The sequence below is a fragment of the Polyodon spathula genome, chromosome 8, assembly GCF_017654505.1.
Source record: "Polyodon spathula isolate WHYD16114869_AA chromosome 8, ASM1765450v1, whole genome shotgun sequence".
NCBI classification, from domain to species: domain Eukaryota; kingdom Metazoa; phylum Chordata; class Actinopteri; order Acipenseriformes; family Polyodontidae; genus Polyodon; species Polyodon spathula.
Genome location: NC_054541.1, coordinates 17,428,551 through 17,445,267, shown reverse-complemented (window position 1 = coordinate 17,445,267; position 16,717 = coordinate 17,428,551). Strand labels below are relative to the sequence as shown.

The following is a 16,717-nucleotide window of genomic DNA, read 5'->3' as shown; positions in this document are numbered from 1 at the left end:
GATGTTAAACAGGTGTCTGGTTCCTGTCAGGAGTGCTGAGGATGTTCTGGGGCTTTTAAGAGAGAGATAGGAATAGGGACGGGGGGCTCAAGTTTGTCGGATACAGAGAGTCGCTCTGGCCTCTACATACATTATCACTACAATAAAAGAGCAGGCTGTCAGGAGCAGGAAGCAGGCTGATAACAGAGCCCCCCTCCCAGTCGCAGGCACAATGGACTGGCAGCAAGCAGCCCGCTCTGCAAGGGTCACCTGTGAGAGACTGCGATGGGTTCAAGAACAACCTTCCACTGTGGTGCTTTAGTGCAATCTCTCCAGAGTGCTTCATACGGACTGGAATAATGACAAGCCTGATAGTGGGAAGAGCAGCAAGACAGATGCTTTGGAAACTCATATGACAGCAGATACTTTTATGATGCGAAGAAAGCAAGTGAATGTGCTGTGTGTTTGTTAAGGTTTTTTGGAGGTTTTTTTTAGCTTTGTTGCTAGAATGAAAAAAGAACAATATTAATTTGTGCAGTAAGATAAAAAACATGTGGTTTTTTCCATTATAAGTTTATTATGAGCTGAAAGAATGTGATAACCCACAATTTGAATTTCTTTTGCTATACAATCCTTTTTTTCTTTTTACCAGTTGAATCCACCCCCATGGTTGCCCAGTGATTCAGTTGTACAGTGTTTGTAAATTGCTTTGAGAGCCTGCATGCTGTATAAATGCAGCTCTGCTTTTCAATTCCCTTCCACACCCACTCTAGCACCTCACGAAGGCTTGCTTTAATTCTCTCTCTGCCTGTAACTTTGAGGGTTCAAGCTAAGTGGAGGCTTTTGTTAAACATCAAGTAAAAACATGTCTTTGAAAACCAAGTCACTTTAAAGACACGCTGGTAACTACCACCACAGCCACGCTTTATCTGTGTGTGCCAGTGAAATATTACATCTCATTCGCTCTTGTTGGGAGATTTTCGCCGTGGACATGATCCAAATAACATGAGGAGCGATTCTGAGATGTTGGTTTTCATCCAACACCTTTCTTTAACGAGATTGACCTACATTTTATGTTTATGTAAAACTATTTAACCTGATTTGAAGGGGAAAATGTATGAGTGTGTGTGTTTATGTATTACCTTTTTGGTAACTGAAAAAGGCACAGTGTTGCCAAACCATTTTTTTTGTTGTTTTGACCCAAGATTAGGCTATTTGCAGAACATGACTTGAATTATTTACATCTGGATTGCAAAAATGCAAGTAATCCATGGACCAGTTTCAAAATTATACAGTAAAACAGAACTCGGAAGCCTCTTAAGAATAATTTGTTTTTCATTTTGAAATAAGTGTGTTCTTGCCAATCTGCAAACAAGAAGACAGTCTTGCATTATAAGAGACAGCGCTATCTAGTGGTCTGCCATTTTGGATCTTGTTTCTATTTGTTTTGCTGGCAATACATTGCTGTGCACTAGATGGTGCTTGCACTAACATAAAGGTAGTGATCAGCCTACATTACTTGAAGAGCAGCTGCTGAACACCTGGTCAAAGCACCTTCACACAGACAGTTGAGCAAAGTTCAGGAAGTGCAATAAGAACCAGATGGAATGATAGCCAGTGTTCTAAAAAGGTCAGAGAACAGAAGAGTTTACATTTCAAACACGTGGCAGAGTATAGATACCATGTACTGTATATACCCTCACAGGTGTAAACAGCATTGACAATCCTTACAAGGTTAAGTATTTCCTACAAGAAATGGGATGGATTATTCCTAACCCTACATGTAGTAGCTGTAAGCTTGGCACACCTGTCGCCAGTATGCATATGTTCTGGTTCTGTCCTGTCTTTGCCACTGTTTGGAGCGATGTGGTTTCGGTGTTATCCAAATTGATCGGTTCACAGTTAGCACCTGAACCTTGTTTATTTTTACTTAATGACATCTCGTTGGTTTCTTTTGACTCAGCTTATTAGAAATCTAAATTGGGGTGCTGCCAGATAGACCCCTGGCCTGCTAATGGTCCTGTAGTTTCAGTCTGCTTGTGAAAATAGTATGTGTGTGTCTAAAATAAAAGTTGATCAGAAAACCAAAATGAGAGGGACATCTTTCGAAATTTCTTCAGCGCTTGTCTGTTTTATGTCACAGGATGACAGCTGTGTCATGATAATTCAAAAAAAGAATATTTGAGAAAGGAAGATTTGCAGTATTTAAAGGGACCTGCTTAGCTACCCATCAAGGCTCATTCCGCCAGTATGCACCCCCTTTTCTCCCTGCTCTTCTCTGCAGTCTTACCTCTACAGGACAGCATGGATTATTAGCCAGTACATGCTCTGGGCACTCGCTTAGTGCTGAGTGGATTTCCCCTTCAGTTTAGAGGTGAAACGTCAGAATTACAAGGCCAGATATTCTCTGCAGGAGTTTTTCTGGTGATTGCGTGTCGAGGTGGCCTTTTGGATTGTAAAACAATCCATTTATAATGTCTTGATTTGATTAGGTTGCACAGGTCACGAGATGAAAATGACCCAGCAGTGCTTCTTTTTCTTTGTTTTCTTCTGGGACATTTTAAAGTCTTACGTTTTCAGTGTGGGGAAAATGGGCATTTGAAGGTGTATATTGTAAAACAATAAACAAGAAATATGAGCTTTTCAAAGCGTATTGTTCAGTACCAGACACAGTACAAAACAAAGAAATTCGAGTTCAACAGCTAAGAATGTTGCCAGTAGGGGGCACTCCCAGTCAGTGCTGGGGTGTGTACAGGGGTCATAAGTCTATAAATTGCGTGGATGTGAGTCATAAGTCTATAAATTCAGTAGGACCAAAAAAATCATACAAGATCTAGAAATATACAAGCATGTATGTGCTTTTGGTATGATGATTCTCTCCTCTCTGTTTTACTTTCTAGGCGTGCCTGGAAGTGGGCATGGAGGGGGAATATTACTCTCTCTCTCTCTCTCTCTCTCTCTCTCTCTCTCTCTCTCTCTCTCTATATATATATATATATAGATATATAGATAGATAGATAGATAGATAGATAGATAGATAGATAGGGAAGCGCCAAATCCAAGTTTTTGGGATTCGGATGAATACCGAGTCCATCTCAAAAGATTCGGCCGAATACTGAATCTACAAAATCTGTCAAGAAAACTGAAGGAAACTGTTGAATGAAAACCGACTGGCAGCTACTAACAAGGGACGCGAGCAATCTATAGTTTTCAGCCTTAGGGTTAGAGAGGCGAGTTAAAAAACTTGACCTGCCGTAAAGTGTCCCGAAATTCTGGAACCTGTTGGCAACCCGAGCTATGAGGAAAACATTACCATGATGAGTGACCTGAATCTCCCTGCAAAATAAAACCCCCATTGATTTAAATGCACTGTGTGTGTAACACATATCAAATAGACTACGAAATAGTTTTAAAAATGTTTTAATACAACACAGCAGTTCCCAAATAAATGAACTTGTATTGGCACAATAACGTAATTTAATTCACTAAAGCATATTGTTCAACGTCTTGCACATCTGACAGTTGTAAAGTTACAAAAAATATATATTTCTGTGCACCGATTACTTTTTTTTTTCTTCTCAATATGATCTGTAGAATACGTTTCACATACAAAGCAACAAAGCACAAAAGTCTACTACAGTTTGCCGTTACTATATATTACAGGTTTGCTGCATAACTTTACTCCATGAAAAGTGTGATGTGAATGTGCTGTTGCATACGGGGGTATGATTGCGTTCAGCAGCTGCGTATGTTTAGTGTGTGCGCCACCAGTAATTTAGGGAGTTGAAGCTGCGACAGAGTTCATCAAATGTGTTCTTGTTATTAAATAGAACAGTTACGTTCAATACCAGATTCATGTCTCTTATTTAAATAAGAACTGCTCACTTTGGAGGGATGTATTAAAATGGATGAGCGTCATAAGTCTATAAATTCAGTAGGACCAAAAAATCATGCAAGATCTAGAAATATACAAGCATGTATTTGCATTTGGTATGATTATTCTCTCCTCTCTGTTTTACTTTCTCGGTGTGCCTGTTGCTCTGGTCTGAATAGTTTTGTTTGTGAAAAACGAGAAGAGTCAGATGAGAACCAGATTCCTGCCATGAACAGTTGAGAAATCTGTTTCTGTTTACAGTGCCAGGCAAGGCCCTTCTTCATCAGTGCTAATGATATTTGAAAATATAACTCATTACGCATTTTAAAGTTTTTGTTGTTATGTTACATATATTTTTTGCAATAAAGTACTGCACTGAGAAGTGGAATGGGTTTGTACGGGCTCTTGTGGGTAATGGGAATCCTCCAAGGATGTGCTTGAGCGATTTTAAACATGCATTTTATTCTCTAGTTCTCCATGGAAATGATTGTCAGGCCCAATGGATATTGAGCCCCCATTGGCTGCTGACATAGAGTGGGAGGGGCACTAGGGAGCCGTAGAAATCAGCCTTCCCCTGTGGACTCCAGACCCTGCTCTCATCAGAGCCAGCTTCATTGTCTCATTTCCTGTGTGTGAATGCTCTGGTCCCTCTGCCGTCAATCTTTTATAACTGTTTTTTAAATGTCTGTTCAAAGTGAAACCAATGGAAACAGTTGTGTTTGATTTGACCTAGATGTGGAGAGTCTTGATGCTGCAGGACTGAATCATGACTGGATTGCTGGCCATTGTTATCATTCACCTTTCTTGCAATTGCCCCCCGGGAGACTGTACAGTGGATTTTGATCAAAGTTGTGGAGGAGGTTATACTAATATGATGAATGTATTGGAAATTACTTTAACATTAGCTTAACTTATTGGGAGACTATGAAGAATGTATTATTATTATTATTATTATTATTATTATTATTATTATTGGCAATCAATCACCTTGAAACTCTTTCAGTATAACAATACAAGAAATACCATGTATAAGAGAAACTCATTCAGCCGACTGGTGCTCGTCCAGTTCCTAGTTGCAGTCCTAAGTCTGTCTCCCCTTACTTTCCAACTCTGCATAGGATTACTCATGGATACTGCACTAATAGTGACTTGTATTATTACCTTATCAGAGAGGCACAGCTTTTGGGTATTCATTTAAAACAAGCTTTAACACTAGCAATGCCATAGCCGTTTTTTGAACGGCTTTTGGAATTCAAATTGAAATATCTCCCCATATGTGAATATCTCCTGCATGACCATTCTTAAGTGTTAAAATATTTAAATTAAATACCCATACGGAGTTTCAGCTGCAGAATTCTAAAAATTAATAAGTTATAAGCACTTGCTTCTGCAACCGCCAGACCTGCAGTTTATGCGGTATTTTGAAATCAATAAAATATAGCCGACAATTTAGTCTGGGCTTTGTAATAAAATCAAAGTCATTGTGAAAGAACGTATTCTATACTCCTGTCGAGTGCTGAAACACTAATGAAAGTCATTCTACACAGCATATATATAGTATATATTATTAATAATATTATATAAATTATGATTATATTATTATTATTATTATTGTTTGTTTTTATTAGCAGTTGTCACAAAATATAAATATTGAATCACAATTCAGTGTACTTTTACTCACAATACGCTACTTTTTTCTCGTCTGCCTGTCCTCAGTTATCAAGCCGTGCGAGCCCTCCTGCACTCCACTACACTCCTCAGGCAGAATGACTGTGCCACCCTGAGTGTGTACAGGTGTAAAAAATTAAAAATAAATGTGCTTATTCTAAGCTGTCTGTAGAAATCAATGACCATCGGGACAGATGCTAAACGAAACCCAGAGACTGTTGCATTTTACAACGCAATGAAGTACGGTGTGGATATACTGGATCAAATGGCACGGCTGTATTTTGTCAAAGGTGGTACTTGCAGGTGGCCTGTGGCTGTTTTTTTTATAATGTTTTGGACCTGGCTTTGGTTTTGTACAAGGAGTGCACCGGCAACACATTCACTCGGAGGGACTTCATTTTACAGCTAGTCCTGGAGCTACGGCAGAAACATTTTTATAAGAGACATGAAAGCTGGCTGGCAAATGCCTCTCAACCTTCAGCCAGCGCTGCGCCCACTGGCACACGGAATAAAAGACAATGCCAGGTTGCTAAATGCAATAAAAACAGAACTTTGATGTCTGTGCCCGTTGTGAAAAGGCAGTCTGTGGCAAAAGCACTGGTATAGTTGAAAAGCAGCTTTTCTGCATAGGTTGTACTTAGAAAGCTGTAATAGAGCTCTGAACAGAAAGACAGAGCCTTTGAACTCTGTTTCACTCAAAGCGCTTTCTGGATAAGTTATGTTATATTTTTGTTTTGTGCTATTTTTATAACTAGTTATTTATGTTTTATAATTGTATATGTGCATACAGCTTTCTACACCTCTTTACACAAGTTTATTTTGTTGCAGTTTTTCATGTTTATGTATGTGCTCTTTTTGAAAGAAGTTTAATTTTCAATGTAAATGCGATGTTTTTGCTGTGAAAATGTTATGTATGCTGTTCATAAATAAAAATAGAGTTGTATCCGATTGTTTATTTTTCATTTTCATATCAAAGCCTTTTTAAAATGGATCCGAACATTTCGCAGGTGCGGCGGTTGTTTGTATTCTGAAATGGTTGTAGTGTTAAAGAAACTGCCCATCCACTTTATGTAAAGTATGACAGAGTTCGATTCAGGCATCCCTGAATGTTGCTGCCCCAGGTGTTAATTTCTAGTACTCACTCTATAGTGTTGTGAAGGCACATATGGAAGATAAGTAAAATGTTTAGAACCCAAGACAAGAAGCACTTTTAATGCAAATAGTTAAACATGTTTGGAATAGTTTACCAAACAGTAACATGTAAAACACTAGAAACTGAATCTACTTAATCTATAAATACTGAATCTACTTAATCTATAAATACTGAATCTACTTAATCTATAAATACTGAATCTACTTAATCTATAAATACTGAATCTACTTAATGGCAGTAGATTAAAATCCAACGTCTCTTATAAAATACTGTCTGGATTGTGCTGGGCCGCTAGTGAGCCTATAGATCTGTTTTGTTGGGGTTTAGAGAGAGAGAGAGTGAGAGCAAGAGAAGGTTGATTGAATGATAGTTGGGCATTTACACAGAAAGCAGCCACACAATGATTCTAGTCAGACAGACAGAGAAGGGAGACTTGTCAAGAAGCTAAAAAATACCCCACCCCCTTTTGAAGGCTGAAATGAAGGAAGCATTTTATCCTGACACGCTGGCGCCTGGGACTCCGTTTATATTAATGCACCAAGCAGGTACTGCGCTGGCAACAGCTTGGTCTCTGACTAGCTTGTGTAAAACCTGCCTAGAGGGACCACCTACAATCAGGTTCAGAGGGCACTGAGAGAGCCCATGACCTTTCACCTCGGAGTCACAGTTTCAATTTCAGCTGACCTGGACTGTTTCAAGCTCTCAGCAACCTTGGTATTTCTGCAGCCACCATCCTGCGAGATCTCTGTGAATAGCAGCAGAGTAAAACAGTCTGCTGAAGAACCACGGAGAGTGCAGGCTTTACCAGACATACTGCTTTGTTTGACTGAATGTTGTACCAGATAACATGCTCTCTCTTTATATCGCCGTCAGATTTACAAATCAAGAAAGAGAAAGACTGGAAATGGTGGATTACTTAAGCTCCCTTACACAGTAAAATCATCTAGTACTTTTACAATGCACTGCCAACCTGATCTAACCAAGAATTAACCTAATTAGCGAGTTATCAAAGGGGGCAGTGTAATCTGGAGAAGTGCTTATCCAGCTGTCATGAAACTTGGTATTACCATTATTTAGCATAAGCTATTGAGACTGTCATATTCTGGGGATATATGGAAGTGTCTGTACAGCCATCCGTCTGTATGTCACACTTATATTTTTAAATTCATCTGGAGAATTGCTTAGCCGTTAGTCATGAAGCATGGTATTAACATTATTTTGTTTAAGTAATGTAGAATATCAGATTCTGGACATATAGGGGATTTCTCTGTCCGTCCATCCATCCATCCATCTGTATGATACACATTTTTGCATGTAACTGGAGAACCACTTATCTGATTGCCATGAAACATCAACATTAATTAACACAAGTGTCATGTTCTGGGGATTTATGAGGGTGTCTGTATATCCGTCCGTCCATCTTTGTGTTACTTTTATATTTGTGGAGAATCTGGAGAATTGCTTATAAAATTGTTGATTAAACATTTCCTTCATATGTGTTAATGTATACTGTTATGTACATAGTGTTGATCTATGTCATGGTAATCAGAGAACTGGAATTTCAATTTTAGAGACATATAATTGCTGTAATTGTTCAACTGCTTTCATTTGAAGCCAAGTTAATTGACTAACAGTGACTTAAATTTAATTTATTTGTTGCCACTGTGGAAAGCTAATTTTAACTGAACACTGCTAATTACAGTTTTGATCAGTGATATGTTGACATTGATTAAAAGGGATTAGGAATAGGAATTGAGAATTGATTTTAAAAAGGAATTGGAAATGAAAAAACAACTAAAACCAACCCCCCTGGATAAGGCTAAGCCGTGTCTAATGGGTGCTGTTGCTCTGTGTTGCAGACAAGAGGCGCTGCTGGCGGCAATCAGCGAGAAGGACGCCAACATCGCACTGCTGGAGCTCTCCTCCTCCAAGAAGAAGAAGACGCAGGATGAGGTCACCTCGCTCAAGAGGGAGAAGGACCGCCTGGTGCAGCAGCTCAAACAGCAGGTAGGGGGTGCCCTAGAGTCATGAGTACTCTCAATTTATCAACTTACTGGAAATGTGGCATGAGGGGAATATAAGAGGCAGGGTAATCCACAAGTAGTCCATCAGTCGTACCCGCTTCAACCCTCTCTTCATGTATCCGTCTACCTGGAGGAAGGAGGTTCAACTGGTTTGGCAAATCACTGGATACTGGATATCAGTAAAATTACAGCCTACAGGAAAAACATGACTGATGCAACCTAATGTTTGACAACACAATTGTACATGTGAGTGTTATGTTGTGTGATGATTTAATGTATACGTACGTATCTATTAGAAACTCTTCTGTAAAGAACGTGACTAGCAGACACTGTGGATTTTACCAGTTAAGTGCAGCTCTCTTGTGTTTGTATTATTATTTCTCAGGTTAACGATGTAGACCTCTTAATAAAGTGAGCATACATTATTAAATTGTTGAAAATATCTTTCAGGGTTACAGATAATTAGGCTTTCTGTATATTCTCCATTATCCAAACTTTTCCTAATTTTAAGATTCCACTTGACTATCTTATTTGGGGACAGCATCCTTCTTATATTAATCTCAATGACGATGAACAGTGCATCAGTGCTCAGAGCAAAATAAACACAGCATATTATTACCACTTACGAACACGGCGGACTGGTTTCACACGACCTGTGTGTTCTTTACTAATTTGGGACTGATTAATGCTGATCTGGATCTATGAAACTAGCCTTTAAAATAATTGAATGACAAACCCCTTTTTTATTTTGTTCAGTAGAAATTTTAAAAGCAGGCTCTCGTTTTAATATTGACTGTCGGGTAAGATTGTGGATTCGTTCTGTCATGCAGGCAGGCACTGGGTTCCGATCAGTGTGCTACTCATTTACCTTCTGTGGCACAGTTTGTCTGCTTGTCTGGATCGTGGCAAGAACACAGGCTGTCTGTTTCAAAGACGCCAGGGTGCCGCTCAAAATAAAAAATGTATAAAGAACGAGGGGGAACAGACAGGCGGACAGAGAGCTGCCTAACAAAGAGCAGATGTGAACAGCAGCCCGCCAGTTATCGTAATCTGTGGATTATTCACCTCCTCCCCAGATCTCCAGCACACACACGCACACACGCACACACATGCATACAGACCCATTCCTTCGGAGAGTCTGTGCTGGAATTCAAAATTGTTCATTGTTTTCATCCTGTTGTCGTCACTTCGGATGAGACGCGTAACCCAGGTCCTGCACAGCTTTCATTCAGCGATGTGGTGCAGGGATGGAAGCAAGACTTCTATTGCATAGCAGTTCTATTACAAGCTTGATTAGCCACAGTGTATAGGTAACAAGCTCATGTGTGTCTTATTAAACTCATAGTAAAACTAGGAATGCATCAAGCTGCTATTGAATGGGAGTCTTATTTCTATCCGTGTGGTGCTCTAGTGGGGAGTCTATGGGTCTAATTCATCTTATTATCTGAATACCACAGCTGAATACAGTCACTGAGATACTTTGAATTTGTACACCAAGGTAATGGAAGTCTAATGGTGCATGGAAGTTTCTTTAGTGCATAGTAGACCCTGATACGAATGTGATGTGATGGGTGGTGGAAGAGAATGCAAAATAAGTAGTAGCCTCTGGTGTTTCTTCTGTGTTTATAGTATAAATGGCAGTTCAAACAGTGTTTTATCAGTGTTCATCAGTTAAGACCAAAAATCTGAAACTATATATACAGTGCCTATAGAAAGTCTACACCACCCCTTGAAATTTTTTGTGTCAGCACCAGTGTCAGTTTCATGGGTTTATTTACACACCATACTCCACACTGTTAAGGGGAAAATGTTTTTATTGAGAAAAAAAATTGTATATTAAAAATGCAAAGCTGAAAGATCATAATTGGATAAGTCTTCGCCCCCTGAGTTAATACTTGGTGGAAGCACCTTTGGCAGCAATTACAGCTGTGAGTCTGTTGGGATAGGTCTCTACCAACTTTGCACACCTAGATTTGGCAATATTTGACCATTCTTCTTTACAAAACTGTTCATGCTCTGTCAAATTCCTTGGGGAGCGTTGATGGGCAGCAATCTTCAAGTCATGCCACACATTTTCGATTGGATTTAGGTCTGACTGGGCCACTCAAGGACATTTACTTTTTTGTTCCTTAGCCACTCCAGTGTAGCTTTGTGTGTGCTTTGGGTCGTTGTCATGCTGAAAGGTGAACTTCCGTCCCAGTTTCAGCAGGTTTTTCTGAAGGACTTCTCTGTACTTTGCTCCATTCATTTTCCCTTCTATCCTGACAATTGCCCCAGTCTCTGCCGATGAGAAACATCCCCATAACATGATGCTGCCCCCACCATGCTTCACAGTAGGGATGGTGTTCTTTGGTTGATGCGCTGTGTTGGATTTGCGCCAAACATAACGCTTTTCATTTAAGACAAAAAGTTCCATTTTAGTTTCGTCAGACCACAAAACTTTTTGCCACATGGCTAAAGAATTGTTGTCACATGCACACTTTGACCAATCTTGGCCATACAAGCCTGTAGCTCTTGCAAAGTTGCCATTGGCCTCTTGGTAGCCTCTCTGATCAGTCTCCTTCTTGCTCGGTCATTCAGTTTGGAGGGACGGCCTGATCTAGGCAGGGTCTTGGTGGTGCCATACACTTTCCACTTCTTAATAATCGTCTTTACCTTTGATATTTTTTTATACCCATCCCCTGATCTGTGCCTTTCAACAACTTTGTCCCAGAGTTCTTTTGAAAGCGCCTTTGTGCTCATGGTTGAGTCTTTGCTTTGAAATGCACTACCCAGCAGAGGGAACCTACAGGAACTGCTGAATTTATCCTGAAATCATGTGAATCGCTACAGTTTAACACGGGTAGAGGTCACTTAACTTGGTGTGTGATTTTTTATTTATTTATTTATTTTTTAATAATTCAGTCATTGCCAATTATCTTTTGTTATTTTCTCCCAATTTGAAAATCCCTGTGGTGACTCGGGAGCGGCGAAGATGAACACATGCTGTCCTCTGAAGTGTGTGCCGTCAGCCGACCGCTTCTTTACACACTATGGATTCACCATGCAGCCACCCAGGAGCTGCAGTGTTGGGAGCCACCCAGGAGCTAACAGGCAAGCCCACAGGCGCTCGGCCAGACTACAGGGGTCGCTTGTGTACGGTGAGCCGAGGACACCCTGGCCGACCTAAACCCTCCACCTCCCCCCGGCGATGCTCAGCCAATTGAGCACCGCCTCCTGGGAACTCCCGTCCATGGTCAGCTGTAGAATAGCCTAGACTCAAACCAGCGAGGTCCAGGCTATAGGGCGCATCCTGCACTCACGTAGAGCCTTTCCTGGATACGCCACTCAGGTGCCCCCTTGGTGTGTGATTTTGAAGGTGATTGGTTACCTGAGCTAATTTAGGATTGCTATTACAAGGGGGGTGGACACTTATCCCATCAAGCTATTTCAGTTTTTATTTTTAGTTAATTTTCTGCAAATTTCTAGAATATTTTTTTCACTTGGAAGTTGTGGGGTAGGATGTGTAGATAAATGGAAAAAATATATATTTTAATGCATTTTAATTCCAGGTTATAAGGCAACAAAAGGTTTTTCTACAAGATATATTAATTGCCCAACTACTTTTGTCAAAGTATGAAATTATTTTTTGCATGCTATTTTTCATTTAATGCATGTTAAGTAATAATGTGTTGTTCTGTTATAAAGCTGATTTATATATTTGAATAGAACAATAACAAATCACTTTATTTGTGGTGTTTCTCATTTATTTTTTTAACTGCCCAAATACTTTTGTCTGTGACTGGTATATAAAGCACTCTTACTGGCTATTTCTCTACTTTGTAGTCTTGCAGGGCACTGTGACTGGTATATAAAGCATTCTTACTGGCTATTTCTCTGCTTTGTAGTCTTGCCGGGCACTGGGACTGGTATATAAAGCATTCTTACTGGCTATTTCTCTGCTCTGTAGTCTTGCCGGGCACTGGGACTGGTATATAAAGCATTCTTACTGGCTATTTCTCTGCTCTGTAGCCTTGCCGGGCACTGGGACTGGTATATAAAGCATTCTTACTGGCTTTTTTCCAGCTAATTGAAAGCTAAATATTCATCTGAATTCTGACAGAATTTTCAAACGTGAAAGCGTTCACTCAAGCACCAACTCCACCGTACCTTAGAGCTATTCCCTGTACCTGTTGAAAAGGGGCACACTGGGGGGTTGTTGGCAGCATGTTTGGCCGTTTTGAGCCTTTTCCAACCTCCTAGAGATTTCTTCTCTGCAAAGTAGCTTTTCAGATGGATTTGGATCTACCAGAGATTTACAGTCCTTTGTTCGGGTTATAACTCATCTGTAAGCAGTGTCCACCACTCACCTTGCTCTGGGATCCCTAGTCGCCACTCTTAATAATAAGAAACAGATTCACGTAGGTTTGTGTTGCGCTCTGCTCTGCTCTGCTCTGCTGTTACAGACATGATGGTCACACAGATTTTCTGCTGCATTACAGCTGCTACTGTTTCCCAAAGCACAATTTGAGCCCTCCTTGGAATTTGAGGGGAGGTTAAAAAGAAAGCACACAGCTTTTATTTTGCAGTGCAGAAATACGGTTTTAAACAGAAAGTTACATACACTACCCTTCAACAACTTTTAGGAGGGATAAGTAAATGGGGCATTTTCTGTTGCCCTCTTGTGCTGTGCATATCTCTGAACAACCACATAACCATCCTGTAGTCCACTAAGAATACACTGGATTGGTACCCAAAATATTATAAGTTTGCTACCAATGCAGAATAACTGGTGGGTACATTTGTTGTTCATTTTAACACACACACACAAAAAAATTATAGATATTAAAATGAATGTGTTTTTTAATTATAGTTTTATAAAGTATTTTCTCTGTTTTTATCTTGAGTTCTTTAGTTGCTTTGTTTTATACACTCAATACTGTAATGTTTTCTTTCTGTCTAATTGCACAGGAGATGTCTGTGTTCAGTTTGAGTATCTGTTTCCATTACAGTCACGCAAACTGGTCTCATAAAAGAACAGTGATTATAGAGATTACTGTACGGAATGGTATGAGTTGTTCTATGGTTAAACAATTACTAGGATACTAAAAAAAAATAAATAAAAGTGAGTCACAACATTGCATTGCATTTCTAATAGCTCCCTTTGAACTGTACATAGCTTTGACCTGACATGGTATAGACTTCACAAGGTGTTGGAAGGTGTCTAGCGGGATGTTAATCCAGTCAGTCATTACTATTTCAAACAGTTAGTGCATAGTGGTAGGAAGAGGATCGTGATGGTGAGTGCATTGTTCAAGTTCATCCCAGGCATGCTCAACAGGATTTAGATCTGGAGATTGTGGTAGGCATGGAAGATGTCTGCCATGCTCCTCAAACCATTCTCTCACAGTTCTGACACTGTGGAGGGTTGCATTACTGTCTAGTGCAGTATTGTTGGGTGGACTTGCAATGATCTTAAGTGCTTAGGATGTATTTTTGGCATTAATTCGACCTTCTAGAGTAGAGAGACCCAGAGTATATCGGGATCATTTGAAAAGGCAATTCAAAATCCAATGAAGTAGACTTGTCTTCTAAACTTACCAGGTAGTGTAGTGTATGGCGTCTGTCCATACCTACAGTAGATGCATATGTCACACTGTGTATCTATAGCTGCCCGTAGCTTGTCTTCCTCTCATTCAGTTAGGACGCAACTTGGTATTGACGTTAATTCATTAGCAACTGTGGGCTCGTTTAGTTTCTTTTTAAATAATTGTACCTGTTTTTCTTACAAATTTTGATTCCTGACCACTGTACCCCACCCATGGGTTGGCATAGATATGTATTTGTGTTGTGTTTATTTATTTATATTTATTTTTTTTAAATACTGTCCATATCCATGAAAAGGGAAAAAAGCTCAAAACATAGATCCTTTTGAGACATGTTCATAAACTGGACTGTCAACAAGATCCTGCAAAAGTAGTGTACAGAAACTAAAAAAAAAATATGAATAGTAAGCTCACACCAACAAATAATATTTTCATATTTTGAATGTGACGGAGAGACACGGCAGGTTTGAGCAGTAAGCCCCGAGACAGTTTGTCAAATGGAACTTGACTGACACTCAGTCTGAGCCAGACAGCTGTGGCAGGACGGAACTTGGAGAAAGCATGCCATGAATCACAGGACCACCTGCAAAACTGATTGATCAGATGCCTGGGATATGCCAAGAAGTCATCAGAACCAAAGGAAGCAGCAGTACTTTAATGAAACCAGAGTTTTCAGGGATGGAAATAAGCAGTTTGGACGAGGCACACAACCCAGGCTCTGCACAGCTTTCATTCAGCAGTCTGGTGCAGAGATGGGAGTAATACCCCTCTACTCTGGCATATCCGACCTGTGGGGACTCGGTATAGTACGGGTTTGGGTGGTTTTCAAGTGGCTATTTTTCAAACCGAGCAAGAACCAAACCGTGAAACTCCAGCCTCACAATACATCTGAATCCGGCTGCGAGCAGTGCCGAATCAGGGGTGGGGTTAAGGATTTTTGTCATTACACTGCATCAGACAGCAAACATGGCGGACAGCGAGTGTGATGAGAGAGAAGTACAGCATTAGGAGGCTGAGGAAGTCTAGTTTCTCTGTGTGCAGATAGAAGTGTTCAAGAAGATCTGGAGTTGTGCGTCAGTAATGAGAAAGTTTATGCCGAATTTCTGATCATTTGAAGCAAATGGACAGAAACCGCGAGTACGGTACTCTTAACACACACACTCAAACACACACAGTTCTACCAAATTTCTCATCCTTGATGTTTATTATATTAATATAAAGAAAACAAACAAATGGTACAAGCTGTACCATTGGACTATTCATTTTTGAACAGCATTTGTTTGCACTTGATTCCATCATGGTTTATCTTTAAACAGTGACGTTCGGTACAGTATGAAGGATTCAGTATTGCTAGCTCTCTTCAGGTGCTTCTAGTTTGGAGGAACTTGAAATTAGGTGTTTGTCTCAATACCAGTCAAAGGTTTGGAGTCAACAGGCAAAAATTTGAAAACTATTGCCTATAATATTAGTGATAGTAGTTTTGAGATGTGGACTTATTTCCATTGGGGGCAAAGCTGGGACACCCAAAATTATTTTACTTACACTTTACCTGGATTGGAACTCAGGCCATGAGGGGTGTAAGACTTGTGAAATTAGCCCACAGTTTGTTTCTTTCTTTTTTCTTTCTTTCTTGCTTTCTTTGTATTTTTTTCTTTCTCAGCAGTTTAAATAGGGTGGTGGGTTTCAGTTGAACTAAATAGATTTTTTTTAATTTTTTTTTTTTTTTTTTATAGAATAAACCTCTATTCAGGTTTCTAGCAGTTATAATTTACTGATCATCAAATTCACCCGTTTTAGATCAATTGAACACCTTTGCACAGTCGAGTAAAAAAAAAAAAAAAAAAAAAAAAAAAAAAGCATTCTTCCCATTAAGCTAACATCATACAAAGTTCACCAGAAGTGCAGGTTTCTATTAAAAAATGTCACGATCAGCAGGCTTGTAGAAAAGAGATTTACCAGCGTCCCCTCATGCTAAACACTTGATCCGCCTGCTCACCTGGGTGTGTGTCTGGATGAGTTCCATGGTACCTGTGTTCAATCTCTAGTTAGCTCATATATTTTTCTTTGCACAAATGCACGTTTGAATAATGAGCTTACATTGAACCAGCATTAGCATATAAGAAGAAAGATCATGTCCTAGTACATTGTTTTGTCTTTCAGAGGTCTGTGATTTAACGAGGCGTGGTTGTCCATACCATGACAAGGAGACATTTCCTACATTGAATTCCTCCATATGTGTAAACATATGCATTCAAGGTGCAATCCGAGAGACAAATGATTGAAAAATATTTTTTGTCTTTATCATTTAGTGTCTCACAAAGTGAAAAACAGCTATTCCAATAGGATATCTTGGAGGTCTTTTGCCTTTAGGTTCCCAATTCAGTGAGAAATCCTCTTATCTGGTGGCTGTTGGGACCCAATGTATAGTAATCCT

General features: G+C 39.7%; 1 protein-coding gene across 17 annotated transcripts in view; it reads left to right on the top strand.

Moving 5' to 3' along the window:
• LOC121319540 (ELKS/Rab6-interacting/CAST family member 1-like) overlaps positions 1 to 16,717 on the top strand; it is a 346,328-nt gene that overhangs the window by 243,093 nt on the left and 86,518 nt on the right. For all 17 annotated transcript variants that reach the window (XM_041257064.1, XM_041257065.1, XM_041257063.1 and 14 more), the window contains one exon: positions 8,534 to 8,681. In XM_041257064.1, coding sequence (XP_041112998.1) covers positions 8,534 to 8,681 — 148 coding nt within the window. The remainder of the gene's footprint in view (positions 1 to 8,533; positions 8,682 to 16,717) is intronic.